Source organism: Neovison vison, chromosome 8 (assembly GCF_020171115.1).
Source record: "Neovison vison isolate M4711 chromosome 8, ASM_NN_V1, whole genome shotgun sequence".
In the NCBI taxonomy this organism is placed as follows: domain Eukaryota; kingdom Metazoa; phylum Chordata; class Mammalia; order Carnivora; family Mustelidae; genus Neogale; species Neogale vison.
Window position 1 is genome coordinate 58,817,049 of NC_058098.1, and position 26,979 is coordinate 58,844,027.

The 26,979-nt window shown below is 39.8% G+C and overlaps 1 protein-coding gene across 1 annotated transcript; it reads right to left on the minus strand.

Annotated features, from left to right (window-relative positions):
* Nucleotides 1-296: 296 nt before the first annotated feature.
* Nucleotides 297-26,979, minus strand: RNF149 (ring finger protein 149). The gene is made up of 7 exons (XM_044263682.1): nt 26,440-26,979; nt 15,204-15,454; nt 14,242-14,310; nt 9,987-10,069; nt 7,586-7,682; nt 3,525-3,720; nt 297-813 (listed from the first exon to the last, which is right to left on the minus strand). The coding sequence occupies exons 1-7, from the start codon at nt 26,894-26,896 to the stop codon at nt 758-760; spliced, it is 1,209 nt and encodes a 402-aa protein (XP_044119617.1). The 5' UTR covers nt 26,897-26,979; the 3' UTR covers nt 297-757.

Here is a 26,979-nt window from a genome sequence, read left to right on the forward strand (position 1 = left end):
ATGCGGGGCTCGATCCCAGGACCCTGGGATCATGACCTGAGCCGAAGGCAGAGGCCTTAACCCACTGAGCCACCCAGGCGCCCCTTAGCTTTTTTTATTTGTGGAAAAAATGGACAAATTTCCCTCTCCTTTAAGGTGTCATAAGAAATTAGAAATTAAAAAGGAAAACTGCAAAGCCTAAAGTCCATCTAGTGCTTTTCCTATAATTCCAAGAGAAAATCATGAAGAAGTCTTCTTAGATTTCAAAGTCTCTGGATGATGACATGGAGGTTCAAGAAAGCTATAGATTTCTCTCATCTCATTCACAGGTTTAATGTTCTAGAAAAATCTTTCCTCCAGGGAAAACTCATGATCAATCACTGAATTATACAATTGCATTTCTATTGGTCTAAATTCAGTTGCTCAGTCTAAAATCATCCTTGAGAAGCAAAATTAATCCTGTTTTTACAGTACCGTAGCAGCTAGTCTACTATTCAGAAACATACCCTGACCTTTAGAGTGCCTTCCTAGTGGTCTCTGTAATAGTCCAAAGCAACATACTGTTTATCATAAATGATACATTTTAGTAGATAAATATATTAAAACTAATCAAAACATCTCTTTAAGAATAAAATAGCCCTTTGGATATCAAATCAGAATCTGAAAGGTAAAAGAATGTACATTATTTTCAGATATACAAACTATGTGCTGAAGTCTTAAAAAAAAAAAAAAAAAAAGTCCTTTAATTCGAGCCAAAGCTCTATCCATGATGTGGTCATCAGGATGTGCGTGAGGAGATGGGTCCTCCACGTTGCAGGTCACTCCTGCCCGCTTCTACAACAAAGCAACAAAAACCAATGTCACTTTGCATATTCTAAACTGTAATTACATAAACAGATCCTTTAGAGGCTATAATTCAAGAAACAACAGAAACATTTAAACATAACTTACATGTAAAAATGGCAACTCATTTCAGGAAGTCATGAAAAATATACAAGCATCTTCTTCACATATATATTATGAGAGGTTTTCTAGTATTAGTCTAACCAACATTACTCTGATCAGCATGGGGCTATAAAGAAATGACAGTCTTGGTTGGTGGTATTAGTGTATGTTTTCAAAAGTAAACTAGAGAGCTGTGACAATGACAATGATGATGGTGTCACCACTGCCCATGAAAACAGCGAGCGTTTATTGGATTATGTATGTGACCCAATGAGGACTAGGATATTATTATACTCATTTTACAGATGATTAAGCACCGGCACAGTGAGGTTAATCTATCTTGGAAGAGGAACAGGTATTTAACTCTGGACAGACTGTTATTACTAGGAAGAGTAAGACAAAATAATTTAAGCACAAAGGTTTCTTACAGGAACAGAATACTCCTTAAATTCAGAATACTTGAACTCACCTACAGTCAGAGCCAAGAAGGTCAACTGGACAACAGAAGGAGCACTCGCCAGGGAAACACCCTCCGGCAAGTAGTCTACTATTAATAATTTCCATGTTTTATTTCTGGTTGCTCCTAAGACCCCAGCAAATGTTTTCTCAACTTTAAGTGAAACCATGTTTTATTCTGGAAGTACTAATGTCTGCTTAAAAGAACTGATTTCTCCAATTTAACATTTCTCAAATTATATTGGTATGGTGATAAAGTAGAAAGAACATTATCATTTAAAATTACCTGTCAACTTACTGGTTAATAAATTCTTGGAAATATTTTTAAAAAGGTGGGGGGGGGACAAAAAAATAAAATAGAAACCAAGTGCACATGCACACACACATGCGTGGCACACATACATACTCACACACACACACACACAGGTACTCACACACACACGTGCGCGAGCACATGAAAGTATGAGGGGGCCCAGCTTCTTCAGAAGGCATCTAACATTCTGTTGTTCTATAGCCTAGCTTCTTTTTCCACCTTTATTTCTATGCACTACTTCACATGATATCATCTTAGCTGAGAGGAGAGATGCTGATAAACTAATGCACGACAGGTAACAAGAACGCAGGAGACATGGGAGACTGCTTTTGAAAGACATTTTGTCAGGATAAGAGTCCTCAGCAGCATTTAATTATCTCAAGGGTGGTCAAGTACAAGAGAAAGGAAATTTAGTTTCTTTTCTGGAGACTGAAGGCAATGGCAAAACCACACTGGCATGTACTTGAGCTCAATTTGATGGAATCCCTGAGGTGGTTCAAGCCCAGCAGGAGGCCAGGGAGCTAATTAGGAGAATGCCCTTGCCACCTTCCAGTGTTATGAAATGAATGCTCCCCTTCTCTTTCACAATGTGGTCTTTTCCCTCTGATACCAGTTTAAAACCCCAGTTCTAATACTTCTAGCTATCTTTGCCTCACAGCTTAAACATGTCAAATACAAAAGTGATTCAGTTTGAGTGTCACTGATTTGGAAATTATGTGTCCTCTTCCCGTAATGACAAAATTCAAAATTAGAAGCATTAGTTCTTCCCAGCTAAAGTAATATAAAAATTCTAATGGGATTTTCTTTCACTTAGCAAATAATTTGATTACTTTTTTTTTTTTAGAAAATGTAGAATACGGGCGCCTGGGTAGCTCAGTCGTTAAGCATCTTCCTTTGGCTCAGATCACAATCCCAGGGTCCTGGGACTGAGCCCCGCATCAGGCTCAGCAGAAAGCCTGCTTCTCCCTTTCCCACTGCCTCCCACTTGTATTCCCTCTCTCGCTGTCTCTGTCAAATAAAGAAATAAAATTTAAAAAATGCAGACTAGTACAGAGATTTTTTTTTTAACTCAAGATGAAGGGATTTGCCTTGGCAATATCAAAACATTGATATTTATTATCCACTAGATTATTAGTCCCTAAAATAATTATAATTCACTAAATATTGGGAGAACTGATTAAACATTTGGGGAAAAGTAGGTTAAATCTTCTCTTCAACCATGTGGATTAAAGATTTAAAGGTAACAAAATACAGAACCACAAATATTAGTAAGATATGGGCTAATATACTTAGATCCTGAGATGAGGAAGGCCTTCCAAAGTTAGCATGCTATCAAAGGCAGAATCATGAGACAATATGTTGGACTACAGAAAAATGAAACATTTCTGTCTACAAACAATTATGAAAAGGTACTCTCTCGGTAACAATAATAAAAAAGGCAATTCACTCTATTTTATCTCTGAGAATGACAAGAAGCAATCAGATTAAGTGGTGGGTATACACATGATTTCAAAGTGCTGAAGTCCACCAAAAGGGTGCAGTTTAAAGAAATTCTAGTGAACTGGAGCTATGACACTACGTACCACAAAGAATCACGCACCTACCACATAAAGAGCTTCACATGTTAAGGGGAAAACAGGTTACCTAACAGCACATATATGATACTCTCCCCATCCTTAAACGCAGAAAACATCTGAAAAGGTATTTACCAAAATGTTAAAATGGTATTCACAAGTGTGGGATTATGGTTTTTTTTGGTCCTTTATGCTTTTCTGCATTATTTTCCCCACCTGCTAACATCATTTTGTTTTAGAACCTGCAAGGCACTTACCTAGTAAGGCTGTGTTTTCACCTGCATCTTCTTTGAAACTAGCATCACACGGTGGTGCAGAATCACTAGTGGAAGACGAGGGCAAACTGCTCCCCTCACTTCTGTCATCTTGTAAACTGATACTCAAATTTGCCACCAAAACACTCCCAGGGGTAGGTTCTGGAGCAGGCGTCTCCTGCACATCTTCAAGCTCTCCCTTGAGAGAACAAAAGAAAATACCTTGTCTGAATAACACAGTCAAAGCTTATCTATCATTTCATAATCATTACTCATAATTCCTACAAAGTATTTACTTTTATACACAATATAGGGCAAAAACACTAATGTCTTCTTTATTTAGCAACATCAGAAAATTAATTACTTCTCAATAGGCAGCTTTCCAAGACCTAAACACTGTTCATTTGAAAAACTGCTTTTCCCCTTGATGAAAGGAATGCCACCTTTTAAACTCTAAACCTTTGTCAGACACACTTTCCTTGCTTCCTGAACAGGGGGTATGAATCAGCCTGGCTGTGGCTGTGATCTTGGATGATTGCCTCAAACTGCCCTACTGTCTTACTGTGGGCACCAGGGTTTCAGAAGAACACAGTGTCTGACAACAGAGGGCTTCAGACTGCGTTTGATTCACTTTAGAAGAATCCATTGTGGATTCTATCAGTGTCTATCCGCTGTCAGTGTACCTGCAACTCCCCCATTTGCTGCGTTAAAGAAAAAAACGGGGTAAGGAAAGTGACAGCCCAGTCTCAGAGGTTTATCCAGACACCTTTCTGAGTAATGCCAGAGCCAGAGTCATGCTGTGAGAGGAAACCACTTGTGAGGTAACCTGGTAAAGGAGGGGTGGCTGTCCGTTCACAGTGAGCCTGAGGCTCACGCCAAGAACATGGTGCTGGTTCCACATCCCTACCCAGGCTTCCGGGGCGAGGGCACACCATACGGCTCCTCCCGCTGCAGCCCCACCCAGTTCTAGAACAGCCCTCCTCCTAAACCACATGGTACACTGCCTCCTTCTCACTGCTAAGTAACTGAACACCCTCAGAACAGACTCCAGACACATCAAACCACAAATCCTACTAAGTAGCCGTAATGTCCAAAATCCCACCCAGCCCACCCTCATCTGTTTTCCCAGATAGTTACCAAAATACCCGCCAAACTTAACCACCTGCCAGTCTCAAAGCCAGACATGGTCACACCCTCATCTGCAATATACTGATCTGGCAAGCAAATCCTTTAACACCCAGCTCAGACTCCCCTCTTAAAAAAACCACCCTCTTATCTTCCCACTCTACCTGGTGGGGTAATTTCCTCCTTTCTCCGTGCTCCTCGGCACTTCAAACATACCTCCTTTGCAGCGTTGTGCGTGGGTGTATGCCCTGGCCCTCACAGTCCAGAAAGTGAAAGTCCACAACCAGAAGGGCTGCGTCTTACTCATCTTTGTCTCCCCAAGTCAAGGTCCAATCTAGCACCTGAGAGAGCACTCCTTTGATACATGCTGAATGAATGTGCTGAATGAATGAAAACAACGACAAATGGCACATCAAGAAGGTTGTAGCTGCTAACACAAGGACCACCTCTCAAGTCCACGTGAAGGACTGATGGCAGCCCTCTCACCACAGCTGTTTCCTTGGGAGCAAGAACTAGTTGTCATATGACAGTGTGTCATCACTGTCTACAAAATCCAATGCAGGAGGGGCAAAGGGAGTAAAGAAAATGGCACACTCATCAAAAATTGTAAAAACAATTAAGGGCAAGACAAGTTAATTTCTTAGAGTTTGATTTAAAGTTACTACAGGTTTCTGTTCTTCAAAAAAGAAATCACACTTCTAGGTCATAGTCAAGCTTTCTGAAATTAATATTCTAATAAAAAATCAACCCAACCTGTGCAAAATAAATCTTCATTTTTAATGTGTGAAATATATGTATGTATATGTAGCTCCAAAAACAAAACTCATGAGGATTAGTCTCAGTGCGAAGGTTTAGTGAAATACCCTTACAAAAATTTCTAGAAATGAAAAGCAGGTTTAAAACTACTGACCATAAAGAAAATAACTTAAAATGATCTTTAGATCATAAAATATTTTAAAATGATCTACCAATGAAAGAAAAGAGAAAGGAGAAGAGGAAAAAGGAAAACTTTGCCAAGAAAAACATCTGTCGAGCTCCCTGTATTGTACTGTTTAAAATGCTTCAAATTCCAGGAAGGGGGTCCAAGACACAGGCTCAGTTCACTAAGTCTCAAATTCACTGTTCTGCCCCTGCTAAACAGAGCCATCATTATTAAAAACTACAAATAAATGTTTGAAATTCTAGAGGAAAGACAAATTTTCTAGACATCAAAGCAAGACAGTTTTTTTTTCAGTAAGAGTTCTTGAATGCTGACCTTCCTCCTTTCCTGTACCTATGGTGGAGGCATTCTAGAACTCATACTTGAGAAATATAATTCACAAGGACGCCTAGCCTAGGTGGCTCAGTCGGTTGAGCACCCTTTAGACTCTTGGGTTTCAGCTTAGGTCATGATCTCATGGGTCATGAGATTGAGCCCTGTGTTGGGCTTTGTGCTCAGTGGGGAGTCTGCTTGAAGGTTCTCTCTCTCTCTCTGTCCCTCTCCCCCACTCATGCATGCATGTGCACACTCTAAAATAAATACATCTTACCAAAAAAAAAAAAAGAACAAAAAAATCTGATTCATGGAAAAAGACAGTGGTAATCAAGGCAGTTGCTCAACTATCTTTCCAACACCTGCCAAGCTAGAATATGAGAGGACTCCTTGAGGGCTACTGGGGCTATAAGGTGCATGAAATGCTTATCACAGAAAAAACTCCTTGAGGTTTCTAACTCTATTGTAATTATTTAAAAAAAACCCTAAAAAAATATGTTTAGCAATAAGAAAAGTATGTGACATTTAAATTACCTTTTTTTTTTTTAAGATTTATTTATTTATTTATTTGACAGAGAGAGAGAGAGACCAAGCAGGCAGAGAGGCAGGCAGAGAGAGAGAGAGGAGGAAGCAGGCTCCCTGCCAAGCAGAGAACCCGATGCGGGACTCGACCCCAGGACCCTGAGATCATGACCTGAGCCGAAGGCAGAGGCTTAACCCACTGAGCCACCCAGGCACCCTAAATTACTTTTTTAAAGTAATAAGATCATTAGTTCAAAACTATTTGCTATTTAATCAGGAATCTTTTAAGACGTTAAAAGATTATATGAAAACTCTAAAAACAATAAAAAATAACAATCTAGAAAAATCTGGCTTTTTTCACCTCTATGTCTTCCCCTTTTGGGTGGAACTACGTTAAAAGCTTGTACCCTTGAATTAAGCAAACCTGTATTTGAAAATAGATTCCCAAGTACTAGCTGTGTGACCTTCGGTGAGCTACTCGGCTTTTCTAAGCTCAAGTTCCTAATTAGTAAAATAGGGAGAGAAGCAGTACTTACCTCCCAGACTGGCTATGAGGGTATGATGTAATAATGTGTGTAAGGCCCTCAGCACCTGGCTGGCTACTATGAAGAACTCTCTTTTGCTCTGCCCTCATGTCTTCATTTTTGGAGGAAGGTCCTATGACCACCTAAGTACCACAAACCAATGGAACAAATTCCATACAGGACCAGTTTCCCCAGTAAGATATGATTTCCAAACCCAGAAATCTGAGACCTGGTTTCGAGAAGTGTTGGCTTCAGTTTCCTCATATGTAAAATATGCATCTTGAGCCAGAAAATATTTGAGGCTCCTTTCATTTCAAAGATTTGTAATTCTTGTTTATATGAAACTGAGGAGTATATATACCTTCTACAGGGCAGCATAACAATATACTGCACTAAGCAATTACAAATACTCGGGGGAAACATATGGCGTATCAGTCTATAATCACAAAAGCAGTAGAGTTCATTAACTTTTTGGGATTTCTTAAACATTCCTTTTTAATCAAGAGGAAAATTTCTTCAGGGAACCACAAAGATGTTAGAAGGAGCACTTAGTCCACTCCTCTTGCCTCTGGTCAGTAATGAAATTGAATCACTTAGAAGAATCGGGGCAGAGATTGAATATAAACAAAAATGTAACAAACCCAATATCCCAGGGCTTTGATGACATCAAGTTTACACATTGGACACGTGCGGTGATCCAAAAGCCATGGGTCAATGCATATTCTATGAAAAATATGCCTAAAAAGATTAAGTATGTGTTAATTTTTTAAAATAAATGTTTGTATCTTATAAAGGAAATAACACATTCTGCTAACTCATCTTCTCAGTACAAGTTAAACGACTTCATATCAACATTCTATTCACTTACTCTATGTAATTACCTATTCTACTTTCCAAGTTAAACAGAGTCTGGAACTTAACAGGGAAATTTTCCCTTCTTGCCATGAAAATAGCATGGTTATTTTCGCTTCATGCTAGGTTGTATTTTTCTGTGCTTTTGTAACTTACTTAAAAGCTGTTTAGGAATAAATGTGGCATAAATAAACCAACAGCTAACTAATAATAATAAACTGAGAGTATCTTATGTAAGTTCACAAAATGAATCAAATGGAAATACAGCAAAACAGATTATCTCTGGGTCTCAGGCTTAAAAAAAAACACTTATTTTCTGTCTCAACATATTTTTGTATATTCCACATTCTTATATAATGATAAGTTTTCAGAATTGAAGAAGTAAAAATTGCCTTTGTATTTTCTTTTTACTGACTTGTCTTAGTCAGCTAACTTTGCCTCCTGTATAGTGAATCTGTTTCCCACAGGATGAAGATAAGGAGTCAGGCAGAGTGGGTATAGGACCCGTGGCTCCCACACCAGCTGTGTGACGTGACACTGGAATTCTGAACTAGTTGCTTAACCTCTGCACCTCCACTCCAGTTCTTAGCAGCAAATATGTAACATGCTTACAACGGTGCAGGACACAGTAAACACCCAGCAACTGTTCGCTATTCATGCTGTTGTGTGAAGACCTCTTCTTCATACTGAAATCTGCTAGTGCAGTTAAAAATAACACTATTTAATTATGTAACATAGTCTAGCCTAGCTAGTCTTCTGACCTTTCTATCCTCAAACTGAAACTGAAACGGACTAACCCAATGGAATAATCTTAACAAAAACGCAAAGGAAACATGTTGGCTTTACTGGGAAATCTGTTAAAGCACAGGAGAAAATGGGGGAAGTTAAGTAAAAACCCCAGATCAGAAGACCAGGAAATGTGCACAAGCAACACGTCTGCTTGTGAGGGTGTAGGACAAAACCCAGCTCAGCCATGAGGACGTTATCTGGTGTTACAAAGAAGTGAGCCACAGGCCACTCATTTGTGCTGCATTCCACGCATCATTTTTAAGTCAGAAAGACTTGCCCTAAACCATCTTAGATGAAAATTCTTTCCTATTTTAATAACTTTCCACAGGAGGGGCGCCTGGGTGGCTCAGTCATTAAGTGTCTGTCTTTGGCTCAGGTCACCATCCCAGGGTCCTGGGATCAAGCCCCACGTTGGGCTCCCTGCTTGGTAGGAAACCTGCTTTCCCTCTTATACTCCCATTGCTTGTGTTCCTGCTCCCACTGTCTCTCTGTGCCAAATAAATGAATAAAATCTTAAAAAAAAAAAAAACCAAAACCTTTCCAAAGGATATATTGACAGTAATTCATTAACTACCCACCACACCAACCTCATATAAATGCCTGTAGACAAAAGTTAGCTATCTTTATTCTGGATACTTTTGTTACTCTGATATTCATTTGTTTTCACTACAGAATTACTGAGAATTTAATCTACTATATTTATATATATACTACTTTATAAACATAAAGGAAACCGTAATTATATATTATTAATTTCTGACCTTCTATTAGGTGGGAAGCATAATTCAAATTAGTCTGACTGAAAACATATTTTTAGATACACTTCTGGTTACAGCCATTTCTTCTAAACAGTTATCAGTTAAAGTATCCGATTATTTAAAAAAAAAAAAAAAAAAAGGAAATCACAACTTCCCATTGCTAAAGCAAAGCCCCTAGTGTACCTAAAGTGAGAAATATTTATTTTGCAGTAACCCTAGAAGAACTAAAACCCAGGGTGCAAATAACAACAAACTACTATCCTCCTTGACTTTCTGCTAACCATTTCTGGCCCTCCCCCCTGGGGCCTTTACCTGTCATGCTTCAGTTTCCCTGCTCCCACATAATGTACGTTTTGAACAGCTAGATGTATGACAGAATGCTCAGGATTCTAATGAAATCTTGCTTAAGACTAAAAGCCAATCTGTGCAAAGATATATAATGGGTCTGCCTTAGGGCCTGAGGTCTGCTAAGCAATTCTAAAGTAATATAATCCAGAAGCCTAGAAGGCTTGAAGCTTGCTTCCTAAAGGAGGAGATGATCACAAGATCATGTGACAGCATCACATCATAAAAGAAACATTAACACTTTTGTCAGAAACCTATCCATAATTCGTAGCATCTCAGGAAAGAAAAAAAAACATACTTGCATGGCAGAATTCTGATAACATCCTTTACTTTAAAATTTTCAATACACACTGCACAGTTTTCAGCATCAACATCAATTCCCTATAAAAAGGAAAAGAAAAGAGTTCACTGTATCATTGCTACATGGTCTTGATAAAACTCACAACATCCTGGGTAAAACAATGACAAATTTAAGAATACCAGGGTACAACCAGAAGCTAAACACAATCTCTACTCAGTATTTACTTTTTATCACTATCCAGAGATTTAAGGAATCTGGCTGAAAAGGAAAAAATGTCGTTGTGTACCTAATCAGACATGAACAGTTTTGATACTAGGGTAGTGTTCATGTTTTAAGGGTTGTAGAAATGCAAATAGTTACTTTACTGTAATAAAAATTATTTTTCAAATATAAAACTTGTAATGCATCATTTTTTTTTAAAGATTTGTTTATTTATTTGACAGACAGAGATCACAGGTAGGCAGAGGGGCAGGCAGAGAGAGAGGGGGAAGCAGGCTCCCTGCTGAGCAGAGAGCCCGATGCGGGGATCGATACCAGGACCCTGAGATCATGACCTAAGCCAAAGGCAGAGACTTTACCCACTGAGCCACCCAAGTGCCCTCAAATATAAAACTTGTAAAGAGAATATCCAATAAGCTACTTGTTTCTAGAATCATTAAAAACAAAACAGGAGCACTTTCACTAGAATTTGCTAAAGAACATAGTTACAACTTGCAAATGAGAAAACACAAATGGCTAAATATCTGAAAATCACTAGCAATAAAAGAATTACAGATTAAAATAAATTACTGTTTTTCATCCTTCAAATTAACAAAGGTAAAAGGAAATAAAACTTGCTGGGGAAGTTGTGACAAAATCTCCATTTCTAAGAAGCTATGGGTCATCAACCTTTTTTTAAAAAATTTTATTTATTTTTTTAAGATTGTATTTATTTATTTGACAGAAAGAGAGGACAAGCAGGGGGAGTAGCAGAAGAAGAGGGAGAAGCAATCAGCAGGGAACCTGATGCGGGCCTTCATCCCAGGACCCCAGGATCATGACCCAAGCCAAAGGCAGCCACTTAACCAACTGAGTGACCCAGCACCCAGGGTCATCGACCCTTTTAGTAGTGTCAGCCCTGCCCCATTTCTCTGGGTAACTCCCACATTGATCCACCTGGCCTCATCCCATCAAAGCAGGCACAGCCAGAGGGTCATCTAACCCAAGACAGGTCAATGAGACTCTCTTTGATTCTGGGATGGATTCAAGAACTACCAATCAATGTCTGCATGTAGCTCCAATGTTAGCTACCCTGTCCTTATGTAATTATTTTAAAAAATACACTGAGCCATGTACATTACTTGTTCACAAGCAAGCAGTAAAAACTGATTATTATTATCAGAGACTATATTAGAGTTCTGTAACACTTAAAATTGTATGTTGCCGCTAAAGTAAATATTATCTCTTATCGTATGCCATACAAAATTGATGAAATAATTTTTAAAGTCCCTCATGGTCTGTAAGTGTATACATTATAGTGAATGAGTCCATAAGAAAAGAAAAACTAGAAACCAAACACCTCTCTAGAACTGCACAAGATATAGATTTAAGAAAACAACATTTTTCTGTACAAACTTAATCAAAATAACCAGAAAATCCATGTGTTGGAACCTGGCTACCGTGGTCAAAGGAGCATGGGACTCTTGGTCTCAGAGTTATAAGTCTGAGCCCCATATGGGGTGCAGACAATACTTAAATAAAACTTAAAAAAAAAAAAAAAGAAAAATCCACATATGTATCTCACAGACCATTTAGGGATCTTTTTTTAACCATTATTTTGACAATTTTCAAAAACAGTAGAATCACAGTTTCAAAAATGTTCTGTAAAAAGAAATACTCTGGGGGCTCCTGGGAGGCTCAGTTGGTGAAGTGTCTGCTTTCAGCTCAGGTCATGATCCTGGGGTCCTAGGATCTAGCCCCATGCCTGGCTCCCTGCTCAGTGAGGAGTCTGCTTCTCCTCTGCCTCTAACTCTCCCACTGCTTGTGCTCTCACTCTCCCTCAGATGAATAATTTTTTTAAAGATTTTATTTATTTATTTGACAGAGAGAGATATAGTGAGAGAGGGAACACAAGCAGCGGGAGTGGGAAAGGAAGAAGCAGGCTCTGGGCCAAGCAGGGAGCCCAGTGCGAAGCTCAATCCTAGGACCCTGTGATCATGACTTGAGCCTAAGGCAGACACTTAATGACTGAGCCATTCAGGCGCCCCTCAAATGAATACATCTTTTAAAAATCCTAAAAAAAAGCAAACGCTCTGAACATGAAGAGGATACTATCAATTTACTTATGTTCTCAAAGACTTAATTCAGTATATTATACATATAAATCTCTATTCATATTCATAGACTGAGATTTCCTGCTATGGAACAGAAGACATATTCTAAGGGGAATATAAAATTACATGCTTACATCAAGTGACTGGCTATGTGCCATACATGCAGAGTTTGTCACAGGCATTCAGTGGAGACTCTCTCTCCAATGACCCTCAGTGGTCTGTACCTCAAGTGCTAATCTCAAGCCGTAACATGAGAAACTTTGTTTTGTTTCACTTTTTTTGTTCACTACATCTGTATGGGAAGAAACCAGTATCCTGCACAAACTGTTAAAATTCAACTGATGGGGCACCTGGGTGACTCAGTGGGTTAAGCCTCTGCCTTCAGCTCAGGTCGTGATCCCAGGGTCCTGGGATATAGCCTCACATCAGGCTCTCTGCTCAGTGGGGAGCATGCTTCCTTCTCTCTCTCTCTGTCTGCCTGCCTCTCCACCTACTTGTGATCCCTGTCTGTCAAATAAATAAAATCTTAAAAAAAAAAATTCAACTGTTATTTCTATTAGGGAAAGAATGGAAACCAACAATATAATTCTAAGAGTATCTTAAAAAGAGTATCTTAGGGGCGCCTGGGTGGCTCAGTGGGTTAAGCCGCTGCCTTCGGCTCAGGTCATGATCTCAGGGTCCTGGGATCGAGTCCCGCATCGGGCTCTCTGCTCAGCAGGGAGCCTGCTTCCCCTCTCTCTCTCTGCCTGCCTCTCCATCTACTTGTGATTTCTCTCTGTCAAATAAATAAATAAAATCTTTAAAAAAAAAAAAAAAGAGTATCTTAAACTTTTAAGTATCTAAGATACTTAAAAGAGCATCTTAAAGTACACTTGAAGAATATAATTTAAGAGTATCTTAAAATATTAAAATGATTAATATCAGAATCCAAAGTTTTTTAAAAAATCAAAGATCTATAATTTAATGAGTATTATTTCTGCTTTAAAGTTGGTCCAAAGAAGGGATACATAAAATAAGTGCAGTTATTCTCTTTTTTGAATGGGGAGTGGAGGGTGGAATAGATGAAGTCTCAACAATTTGGTGAAAAGAAGTAAAAATCAAAACAGAACGAACCTATACCTAACAAGTCAACACACTTATCAACATCTCAAGACAAAGAAGACAGACCATTTTTAAAAAGTACTATTACTGCATTAGCAACTGTTTTCCTCTTAAAGAATCGATCCTCTAAGATTCTGAGGTTCTGGATTTAGGATATGTCCCATTCCCAAAATGCTTTAAAACTCTGGTATGATTCTGACCTTTTATGTCCCAGGTGGGCCATGTCAAAATGTTTCGTTTTTCCTAAAAGTAGTTTTAAGTACATCTTCCCTCCCCTTCTCTATAAATCCCAGTTTTTCCCCCCTGTATTTAAGGGAACCAGAGAGAATGGACTCATAGCCTATAGCCTCAAATTTAACAGAAATGAATTTAAAGTATCAAAGGTCTATGGTCCAAGGGAACTTGGAAGTTCTTTACCTTCCTTAGAGTCATCTTGGTCTGACCAACAGGTAGAACCTTCTTAAGTGAGGGACATGTCAGTCCTATCCAGTATGGCAGCAGCCAGCCAGTAGGACCCTTTGAACATTTGGAATGTAGCTAGTGTGACTCAGGAATGAATTTTAAGGTCAATTTTATCCATTTAAAGTAAAATAACTGTATACAACTAGTGGCTACCTTCTCTGGTGCCAAGGGGTTTAGGTGGCTCTTCACATGTGCAACTGAGTACTTCTGTCAACTCTTCTCTACAATGAATACAAGTATGCAAGTTAGTACTAACTCAAACTAGTCCAAACTCCACATGTTCAAGGTGCATTTAATAGACTGGAAAGTTTTAGTTAGACATATAAACAGATACATACTTTAGTCTAAAAGAAACAAAAAACCCATGAAAATGTTACCTTTTCTCCATGCTTTACAGTATGAAGTGGAAGCTGGCCAATGATTTTCTTAGCTTCTTTCCTATGGCTCTTAGATAGGAAAAATATTATTATCACTAAAAATTTTAAGTCATTATTTTAAAAAATTCACATAAGCTTACAGAAAAAATCTTAAAAAAAAAAGTTAAATTGACTATAATGAAAAAAACAAAAATTACCATTTACATCTTAATGTATAAGACAGCCACATATAACTTAAGAGCTGTTTGATCAAGAATATTTATTTTCAATTCCATGCCTGAAGAAGAAACCAATGCTTATGTGTAAACATTGGCAATAGAGTAGGAAGCTGAGGATGGGAAGAGGGGGTCCCACTGATTCATCTACTAATATCTGTCCCTAAAAAAGAAAGAAGTTTTCACCAAGTCAGCATGTACAAGATGACCAGAAAGGACTACCTACAAAGCCAAAAAGAGTGGCTTTTCAAGACAATAGGTAAGTGTGAAATTCAAAGGCCTATCTGTGGAAGCCTCTGTCTCTTCAAGTGCCCTCTTCTTTGCTGTGACAGAGACACTCTCTCTCTGCAGATAAATCGCTTCGAAAGTTGCCCCACAGCAGAAGCCAGGAAGCCCCTCCCATCTTCAGGCCCAGGGTTCTCCTTGTTTTAAACACAGAACCACATCTACTCTACCTCAGGCCTATTTATTATTCCTTTATATCTGAAAAAGAGAAATAGGGTATTCAGAGGAACAAAACGTGCAAAAATCACCCAATTTAAAGATGTTTCCCACAGAACAGAAAATTTAATACAGTCTAATTAAAAATTATTTTTAAAAAGTTATATTAATTAAATAGTACGAGTGAAAATGAAACCCAAAACCCCAAAACCCCACAAAACTCTAATATAGTTGCAGGGAATATATAAGAAATATTTACGAACTATCTTTTAAAAAGCAAAGTTAAAAAGAATTACCCATAATTACCTGACTTCCAAATTGTGAGCCAGTATATAGGAAACGCTGTATATAGTAAAAAATCAGCCAGGCTAATGAGATAATCATCATGGTGATGAAGGCGATGGCCACAAATACCACAGACTGACCACTGATGAACTCCTGTACATGACGGGTGCCAACCCCTATGGTCATTTTCACTGCAATGCCTTTCTGCACCAGATCCAAAATTTCTCTTCCTTTTGGGTAGCTCACCATAATGACCACTATATTTCCCGTTCCTGTGGGGAAGAACAAAAAAAAGTCAATATGAAGAACAAAAATGAGATACAGAGAAAGTAAGAGAAAAATACGAGAATAGTACAACTTGTCTATATGTAATATCCAAAAACTTACAAAAAATATTTAATTTTCAAGAAAAACATAAGTTACCAAAACTGGCCCCAAAACAGAAAACAGACTGACTGTATTAGAAGTATAACAAGTCTCTAATAACTATTCCCCCCGCAAGGGTAAGAGCCCCACTCAATTCCACGGTGAATTCTACCACCAAAACTTGAACACTGATGGTACTAAAATTATTCCACAGTAGATTAAAAAGTTAAAAAAGAAGTTTAAAAAATTATTTCTAGAAAATAAAGCTAAACATGGGAATAAACCAAAAGAACCAGACTAATTTCACTTATGAATATTAATACATAATACCTAGGGGCACCTGGGTGGCATCTGCCTTTGGCTCAGGTCATGATCCTGGGGTCGCGGGATCAAGCCCAGCATGAGGCTCCCCATTCAGCGGGAAGTCTGCTTCTCCCTCCCACATTCTCTCTCTCTCAAATAAATAAAATCTTAAAAAAAACCTCATAATACCTAAAGTATGCTTATTAATCAGAGGGAGGCAATCTGAGAATTTCTTCTATGATCACTATTATTTAACACTAGTCTGAAGGAATGAGCAGACATAATATAAAAAAATTAGGAAAGGGGTAAAACAGTTTATACAAATCTATCTATAAATTAATATAATAACCATAAATTATCAATTGAATTCTTTAAACTTTAAAAATGCTGTTTCTGAAGTTCACTAGGGGAAATATAATCACAAATGATCAGGAAAACTTTTTAAAAGTAAAACCTGAACTAACCTTTACAATTAAAGAAATTAAAACAGTGTGGTAGTAGCTAAGGAAGAGAACCAGAAAAAAGGGGTAGAATCGAAGTCCAGAAATTAGACCCAAATACAAAAAAACCTCAGTATATGATAAAACTATAATCTTAAATCAATGAGATAATAGGATAATTTTTTAAAAATAGTATGGGGATAATTGGGTCTTATCTGAGGGAAAATAAAAAAGCTGTATCCCTTTCTCACAATTAATGGCAAAATAAGTTCCAAGTAAATCAAAGATTTAAATATATAAAAGAGAGGAAATAAAAAAATGAAAAATTTCCACATGAATGAAAAAGAGCAAAATCAAGGAATCAAGAGCAAAAAAGCAAATTGCCAAAGGGGGGGTGGGGAACACATGTAATATAACAAATACAGAAAACAATTTCCTGTAAGAGAAAGAGCAACAGAAAAACAAAGGAAATGAAATCAGTTTCCAGAAAAGACAAAAAGTCTTTTTTTATGTATCAGCTTTAGTTGGATAAGAATTCACATGGCATAAAACTCACCCTTTTAAAGTATACAATTCACCGTTTTTTAGTCTACTCATAAAGGTTCTGCGACCATCACCACAATCTAATTCAATTAACATTTTCATTGCCCCAAAAAGAAAACCTGTACACCTCTGTGGTCATTCCCCAACAAATAGATTTTAAACTAATGAAAAGTCATGGTACAAATGAAAACATTAAAAAGATCTTCAACTTATGTGCATTGCATCCTGAAAACCTATCCTAAATTGAAAATATCCTAAGTAGAAAATGCACTTAATACTGAACATCACAGCTTAACCTAGCCTACCTTAAAATGCTCGGAACACTTGTAAGTCTACTGTTGGGCAAAATCCTCTAACACCGTGCCTACAGGAAAATGCTAGCTCAAGTAATTTTCTGAATATAGTACCAAAAGTAAAAAAATTAAATGGTGATCTGGGTAGAGAATGGTTGTTGACCTTTGTGATCATGTCGCAGAATGGGAACTGGGGCTGCCGCTACAACCCAGCATCATGAGAGAGTCCTGTAGGACATATCACTAGCTCCGGAAAGGATCCAAATTCAAAATTTGAAGTATGGTTTCCACTAAATGTATACTGCTTTTGTACCACCATAAAGTCAAAAAATTCCAAGTCAAACCACAATAAGTCAGGGGCCATCTGTACCTATATGACTGGCAAAGGTCAAATAGTTTTGATCCTCCATAATGGCAAGAATGAGCACAAATCTGCATTCTTGCCCACTGCAGGGGGAGTTTAGTATTACAGTCTTGCATGGAGGGCAATGGCTATCAAAAAAATTTTATTTATTTTTCCCAAGAAATTTAATGCACAGCAATTCCATGTCCAAGAACTTATGCACAAATACACTTGCATGTGTATACAGGAGCTATCTGTAAAGATATCTGTTGTCAAATTTATCTTCTCTAAGTTTTTGCCATCACAATCTAAATGTCCATCAATAGGAAAAGGGTTACATACACTATAGTATGTGTACACAGATTGAGGCAGCGACTCCATTAGTATGAACAGTAGGCAAGACTACTGAGGGGAAAGTGCAACATGTCAAACTATGTGGATGAAAGATCTGCATGTCACATCAATTTGGACTGCCTCTGAAAGGCGACCCAGGGCCTAGGGACCCTGACTGCATCTGGGGAGAGGAGCTGGACACAATAAAAATTCTGTACGATGTGCACATATTATCTATTCAAAAACTAATTTTAAAAATACACATAAAGGGATGCCTGGGTGGCTCAGTCAGTTAAGCGCCTGTCTTCAGCTCAGGTTATGATCCCGGGGTCCCAGGATCAAGGCCCATGTCAGGCTCCTCACTGAGCAGGGAGCCCGCTTCTCCCTCTCCCTCCTGCTCCCCTTGCTGTGTTCTCTCTCAAATAAATAAAATCTTTAAAAAAAATAAATAAAAATAAAAATACACATAAAGAATGTTCCCTGGCATCACTTCAAAACTGTGTTTTAACAATTTTATTGCAGAGAGAAACTTTAACCTGCAGCAAATCCACTGTGGCCCCCTGCCATCAGGATTTAGTTACTGAAACACCAGAAGGGCACCCTTCTAAGGTGGCTCCTGCCTGGAAGCCAGTCCTTTGACCAGGGCCAAAAGTGTCACTTAGCAAAAACTGTACTTGTCTCCCTACTCACGCAGTCTGCCATGTCATCACTGGGGAGACACTATAAGGAGGAAGGCATTTCCTGCCTTCAGGAAAACAAACATCTAGAAACTGAGAAACACAAGCACAGAAACAATTATTAGGATAATTATACCACTTACAATTACATGGCACTTTATAAGCTGAAAGCCTTTTCTCATAAACCTCTTCTTGTGGAAAACTTCAAGCACATACTCAAGTAGAAAGAACGGTTTAATGAACCCCATGTGTTGGTCTCAGTTAAAAAGTTATACGCAGAAAATAAATGTTTCCATGCCACAGTCACAGCTACATAAAACTTCGGTACTGACATAATGTTCTTTGTGTTAAACGGGGAAAACCAACTTCGGAGCACTTTGACATTTACATCTCACTTGAAGCAGAGAAGCCAAATTACCATTTTACAGATGAGGGCTCAGAAATTGGGAGAGCTGCTGAATGTCATATACCCAGTTTTAGGGGCTGAAGACCCAGTACCCATGCATTATCTCTGTCCTGCCTCCTCATGTGGGACCCAATCTTCAGAACCACACAAACTCGGTCCAGATCTGTCATCCACTGTCTGAGTCTGGAGAAACTACCCTCTGAGAGTATTTCTTCAGCTATAAAATGAGAATGAGAATTTTTCTATTTTGGACTATTTCTTATTTACTAAGAAAGTGGAATACAAAGTGCTGCAGAAATGAAGTGATAATTTTGTCTTAGGTGGAGAGAATGCTTTCCCTAGGAAGCACACTTGAGCTACATGTTGAAGGACGGGAAAAATTTACCAAGCAAACAAAGGGAGGCTTTTTAGGCTGTGAAATCATCATAAAGACATATTTGGGATAGTGAGGTCCAATCTGGTTAGTGACTAAAATACAGTTATCCCCCTTATCACAAGGGATACATCCCAAGACCTCCAGTGACTGCCTGAAATTGCAAATAGCAACGGATGCTATATATATGCTGTTTTTTCCTATACATACCTATTATAAAGTTTAATTTATAAATTAGGTACAATAAGAGATTAACAACTAATAATAAAGTAGGGCAATTGTAGAACATGCTGCAAAGAGTCATGAATGTGGTCTCTCAAAATACTTTGTACTATACTCACCCTTCTTGTGACAATGTGAGATGATAAAATGCCCATGTGATCAGATGAATTGAGGTGAATGACGTAGACATTATGACCTAACGTTAGGTTACTACTAACCTTCTGACTCTAAGTCGGAAGAAAGATCTACTTCCTGACCGAGGCTGACCTTGGGTAACTGAAACCATGATAAGGGGGGTGACTACTGTATATGTAAAGGTATCTTGTTTATCTCTTTATCCCCAGTGCCTTACATAGAACCTTAAGTGTTCCATAAATATTTGTTGAATAAATGAATGAATAAATGAGAGGTGGAAGAGAATTGAGACTAGAGAGGTTCTTGAACACCAAAATTTTCAAAGGAAGGGGCAACTGACACACAGTGATTGTCAGAGGGATCCACTGAACTGAAAACACTTGCAATATTAACTTGAAATTTTTCACCGAGGAAACTAAACAGTTCACTGATTTAAAAGAAATCATAAAAAAAAAATGCTGTGTCTAGGATGACAGCTAAACCACTTGCTATACTAATTATAGTAGCAAGATTGCTTCTGGGAACTTCTTTAAATTAATAAAATGCAGGATGAAGACTCACTGATATTCTAGAACATCTTTCAGGATGAACTAGAGATACGGCAGCTGAGTAAAAATGCACTAGCTTGGGGTCACCATGTACATGACTGGAAGGGATACCAGGCACAGGCACCTCACCTGGCCCTGCCCTTACTTCATCATGCACTGCCACCTCCCCCGGCCAATCCTGTAGAGCCTCAGGTACACATGAGAGCAAATCACAGCTTATTTCCCAACTACACAGCTGAGTTTCTTCAAAGGACACACAGATATGCAAAGACTTGGGAGAGGAGAAAAAGTTCTTAGGAGTTTTCTTCCCTAGTCCTTAACACTGTTATCAGTCGTGCTTCTGTAAAAATGGTCATCTTGTGCAATCCCTCTCCCTCCCCCAAAGAATCTATACCTCTCACCATTAGACAGGAAAACTCGAAGGCAGTTTATTTTTGTCTTACTTAGCACAATGTCTGTGTACAGAGTATAGGGTCATAAACCTACTTGTCAAATAATAAATACCAAATATAGTACTCTTTAGCAAGCCAAACTGTCTGTAATATAAAACTCTTCCGTGCCAGAAATAAAACTGCATATATTTCTGTTTCCTTTCAGATGTCAGTGTTTCTCTTACCACTTGCTCAAAAACAAAGAAGAAAGAAATCCTGTCTTGGTCAATAGGTTCAAAATTCTAGAGGTTACATTTAAGTCTAGTGTACCATTTCTCTCCTCCCAAAGGAAACTAGATTTCAGCATTCTTTGAAGGGAGTGGGAACTACTGAAATATTTAAAGTGGTGGATTAGATTTCTGCTCTAGAAAACTAATTCAGGCAGCAAGAAATACATGTTAAGAGTCCCGGCAAAAGAATCCCATTAAATTTCGGGTTTTCTTTCCTTCTCATAAATTCCATGCCCTCTCCACCTTCTGCCCCCAAACCTGGTAAAATTGTGGTCAAATCTTCAAGATTCAGCACAAGCCCAACACAGGGCTTCTCAGCACCACCCACCCCTTTGTGCCTGCAATGCATCAGTTCCTTTTAGATACAGCTCTAGTCGGTGTATAAAACACCTACTAGAATTTCTTTATAGGTTTCTCTCCCTCACTAGACAAGTACTACCTGTTCTTATTTCTTAGTTTTTGTAGCCAAGTATCATGCAGTGGTGACCCATAGAAGAGTTTCTGTATGCATGAATCTATCTGAAAAATTGGCTATATTATAGTTGAAATGCCCCAATACGGAGAATATTAATAGAAATGGTACACCCAATATGAATGCAAATGTCTCTGAGATCTGAAGCTATTATGCGAAACAGAAATGTTTTTATGGTTGACTAGGGAGTGTTGGGAGGGCACAAAAAACAAATGTTTAAGTCTTTTCTTGGAAATTTAAATTATGTTTTGGATAATTTGACTTGCTCAAAAATATTTTGTATTTGTTGAATATACAACTCTTTGCAGGGTTCCTAAATGCATTACTTTATCTCAGGGCTTCAGTCTCTTGCAATGCTATTCCCACCACCAAGAATGCCTATAGCCCAACCCCCCCCCCTTTCACACTCAGACACACCCTCTCCACCAACATATCCTTCAAAACTCGATCTTTCTGGGAACCATTTTAGTTAAAACCACCTTCTACATGTGGTTGTGAGGTGCCATTTCTGTTTTCCTACAGCACCAAAATACATAATTAAAATCCACATTTTTAGATCGTTTTGAGTAGAGCACATCATCATCATGTTAATACACAACGTCAAAAATTTATTATTCATAAACTATTTATCATGCTCTGCAAATGCAAAATGCACATCTTCTATAACACTAGGGACTTCTACATTTTGTCATTTTCCTCCACCCCAACTCTGGCCCCTTCTTCAAACATAGCCCTAAGCCTTGCCAGTAGTTGGCACTCAGTAAACAGCTATTAACAGAATGAATGAAGTTAACATATACAGAGTGAATGAATGAATATATGCTTAAAAGGACATGCCGTGCGCCTGGGTGGCTCGGTGGGTTGAGCCGCTGCCTTCAGCTCAGGTCATGATCTCGGGGTCCTGGGATCGAGTCCCGCATCGGGCTCTCTGCTCAGCAGGGGGCCTGCTTCCCTTCCCCTCTCTCTGCCTGCCTCTCTGCCTACTTGTGATCTCTCTCTGTCAAATAAAAAAATAATAATAAAAAAATAAAAAATCTTTAAAAAAAAAAAAAAAAAGGACATGCCAAGATTTCAGCTAAAGGATCATCCTATTTCTTAAACAACAATAATCAAACTAAGTAAGGCCAAGGCTCTAAAAAACTTATTTTTTTCAAGTTTCTTTTCTTTTTTTAAAAAGATTTTATTTATTTGTCAGAGACAGAGAGTGCACACAAGCGAGGGAGTGGCAGGGCTGAGGGAGAAGCAGGCTCCCTGCTCAGGAGCAGGGACTCTATCCCAGAACTCCGATCATGACCTGAGCTGAAGGCAGACATTTAACCAACTGAGCCACCCAGGGATCCCTAAGAACTTTTGTTTTAATGATTTGACTTGTATCAATTTTTACTCATCTTGGTCAAACTAACTTCTAGTCATCCCTGCAGTATGTGTTTTAGATGCCCTTCCTTTATGCTTCCTAAGCAACCATGTGTGTTAATTCCACCAATATTCAAACCATATTGTCTGGAAAGTTGTTTATCACTCCCACCAGGTCACAAACTCCTCAAAGGCAGGCATGTGTCATGTACTTCTATACCTGAGCAAGCACAATACTTAGCCCAAAGTGGCTACTCATTATTCTGTCTGCTAAAGTAAAGAGAATTAACTAAGATTAATTAACAGTCCTTATAGTTGTTCTCACAGATTATCTTAAAATCATGATTTTATTTTTAGAAACACAATAAAACACTGATTTATACCCAAAGTATCTTGTACTGGATTTAGGACAGTCAAGCAACAGGCTTAAGAAAAACTGCAGAAATTCTCCCTGAGATTTGGGAAAAGACTCATGATTCAATTTTACAAGCAGCCATCTCTTATGTTTTGCAGAACACGAGTGCTACACAGGAACATCAAAACCACTGAAATCTGTGGTTTTTCCTGCCGCCAGCCACATTCTGACAAAATCCAAGAAACCTAACTTGAGCTACATTCAAGGTTCTATGTAACATTTCAAATTCAAGTATGTCAAAGCCAGTTTGTCTTCTGACTTAATTCATTCCAATTCTTAATGCTATTTCAAAAGTCATGATACATCTGTACCTTTTTTCCCAGTTGGGCCAAGTTCTGTGAAGGTCATACCTTTCCATTCCTATAGTCACTGCTACAGTATTGGCCCTTATACAGTTGACCCTTGAACAACACAGGTTTGAAATGTGTGGGTTAAATTATGCAAGGATTTTTCCCCCCAATACAGTACAGTATATGTGCTGCCGAAGCGAGCACCCAATACAGTACAGTATAGTAAATGTATTTTCTCTTTGATTTTAATATAACATTTCCTTCTCTCTAGCTTATATTATAAGAATCTAGCTTATATTTTATTTCCTTCTCTCTAGCTTATATTATGTGCAATACATAATAACATATAAAATGTGTTTACTTTTTATGTTATTGGTAAAATGCCCAGTCAACAGGAGGCTATCAGTGGTTAAGTTTTGGGGGAGTCAAAAGTTATACAGGAAATCTTTTCCACTGCACAGGGGGTTGGTACCTCTAAGCCTTGTGTTGTTCAAGAGTCAATTTTATTTCTCCTTGGATCAGCCCAATGGACTAGCGTCTCTGCAGGCTTTTCTCTGTTTAAACTGCTGGTCACAATGCTACCAAATTAATCTCCCTTTAAGTCAGTGGTTCAAAACATTGGATGACTCTGTCATCAGTAAACCCCCCCCCTTGGTATTATCTGGACACATTTTTGGTTGTCACAATTGGGTAAGTACTGTTGCAATCTAGTAGGCAGAGGTCAGGGATGCTAAACATCCCATTAATGCACAGAACAGCCAGCCCCTCCCACAACAAAGAATGATCTGGCAATGCACAGACCCCCCCTCCCCTTACCATGGACCAGTTTCCTCATCCAAAGAATGGAGTTAAAGCACCTGTGTTAAAAGGCTGTCAGGAGGATTAAGGGAACCACTGTATGGAGAGCATTGAGCACACTGCCTACACACTGGGAACTTCCACACATTAAAAAAAAATTGCTAAAGCTGTTACTTTTATCTCTTTTCTCAAACAGAATGATTCTCAGGGTAAAAAGACTAGAATGGACGTTGATAACAGAAGAGAAACTCACGAGGATTTAAAATAAACATCAACGAGGTGTTTTTTGGGGCCTGGCTAAATTATGTCAAATAACATAAGCAAGGTGGCTGACCCATGATTAGAGCAAGTGCTAGTACCCTGGAAAAATGCTAACATCATTATCAAAAAATGCAGTAAACAGATTTAGGAAATTGTAGTCCCTGCGCCAGCCATTGAAAAGAAAAGGTCCAAATGAAGATGTTGTAGACTCAGAAGAGACTGCAAGGACCCAGACTCAGAGAATCCTGACACACTAACCTCTTTTCTTTGACAGAACTACTAAAATTGGGGGTGCCAGGGTGGCTAGATCAGTTAAGCATCTGCTTCCAGCTCAGGTCATGGTCCCAGGGTGCTGGGCATTAACCCTGCATTGGGCTCCCTGCTCTTCAGGGATTCTGCTTCTCCCTCTCTCTCAGCCTGCTTGTGCTCTTTCTCTCTCTTTTGGTCAAATAAATAAATAAAATCTTAAAAAAAAAAAAAAAAGAACTACTAAAATTGGGAAAACATCATCAATAGGATGTATCAGGAATGGTCTCTGAAATCTGACAGGGCTTTTCATGGTAGTTTTATGGAAACACGGCTTGGGTACAACGACAATTTGGTAGACTTGTAATCACTGGAATAGCTGCACCAAAGGTGGCGCCTCACCCAATGCCACCACACAGGCCTCTGCTCCTACTTCCTCTTCCAAAACCACTTCCTTCTGTTCCAACTGAGAATTTCCCTCTACTAAGGCCAACCCCTCCGAAGTATCCTAGACATGGCCTTAAGAGTGGACTCTTGGGGTTACTTCTCCTCTCTGCTGGATCTCTACCACATCACTACCACCCAATTTCAATATGCCCTACCATCATCCACCCTAACCCCCCCTTGTCCCCTAGTTTCTGCACACTTCTCAGCACATCTTGAGCTGTGCTTGAAAGAACTGAATTCTCTCAATTCTTGAAAGAATTGTTCTAACATTCTCCATTTTCTCACCTCTCAACTGATTTCTATTCCCATCGCAGCTAAAACAGACCAAATCCAAAGTCTCTTTTCTGTCATTAGAGTTAAGTTCGAACTTGCTTTTGAGAAATCAAAGCAGAATGAAAAACAAAAGTACAGGAAATAGGATGTCTGACTTGCAGCAGCAGCAACGTTTAAAAAAGACTTTAATCACAATAAATTCAGAATGAGTCATGATCTTAAAAATCATAACAGAAAAATGTTCACTCTGCTGGGTTCAGGTCCTATAGCACTCGGATTTCAGTTCTGAGGAGGACATCTTGCAAAATTAGATTCTCAAACTGTCACCAGGGCTTGAGAACGCAACCTGTTGCCCTGGAGAGTAGGTGTGTGGGAAGCGTCTCCTGGCAAAGAGCAAGACCTTTTCCTGAATGAACACAACCTGGAAAATTTCACCTAAACTCAAGACTCGAGGACTGGCAGTAGGGCCGGTTATTACCGTACATGTAGAAAGTGAGAAAGCATATCCGCACTTAAATCCAGCTTTTCTGACTCAGAAGTTCAGAATACACACACGTTTTATGAAAGTGGAGAAACCAGAGCCCGACCAAACCACCACTTGACATTGGTGAAGGGACTGCCAGACCTTGGGAGTGAGCTAGGAGCGAGCTTCAATTCCTACCTCACTTGACTTCGTGAAAACGATGAATGGAAAGGGACCCATGATTGAGCAATCATGAGAATTTCCACCACAATCCTCTTTGGGTGGGTGTTTATTTCTTTCGTTCTCCCCTACACCTGAAGGGCCTCCAGAGGGCACCCCCCCTGCACCTAAAGGGCCCAAGGCGAAGATCTAATCAGGTCCGCCTACGGCCCCAAAAAGCCCCGGGGGTGTCACGGCGCGCCCATCGAGCTTCCCTCCCAGTTCCTGACCGCCAGAAGCCATCAGAGTCGCGCCCCCAGCCCCTTCGCGGCGTCCCCCTGGGAATCAAGGCCGAGTCCGAGAGGACTGTCGCCCATGACTAAGCTACAGAGTTCCCCTCCCCCGCCGCCTCCCCGCGTCCCCCAGCCTCCGCTCACCCGCGTGGGACATGGGCGTGGTGAGGTTCCCGTGGCCCTCCCCGTTGTAGAGGACCACGGCCGAGGCGTTCCTCCGCGCCGCCACCAGCACCTTGTCCTTGAAGGTGCAGCCCCCGCGCGCCACCAGGGCCACCCAGGGTGCGTCCCCCTGGCCGCCGGGAGCCGGCACGAGGAAGCGAGTGTCTGGCGCGCAGCCCTCGGGGTCGCGGTCCGCCGCGCGCGGGACGCCCACCAGGCCCTGCGCGCCCTCCTTGGGCGAGCTGTCGCCGAAGCGGCCGCTCTCCGAGACGCTCCACACGGTGCGGTTCGTGTGCGGGTCCACGTACTCGGTGCTCACCACGGCCGAGTACCACTCGAGCGCCCGGCCCCTGGCCCCGGGCACGTTCAGAGCCAGCGCCAGCAGCGCCAGCGCGCCGCGGGCCCCGACGCCAGCCTCGGGCCGCCGCCGACACGCCATGGCCCCACCGCCGGCCCGACGAGGAGGAGGCCGGAGCTGGAACCGAGCGCGTGCGAGGCCGCTGAAGGGAGTTAAGAACCAAG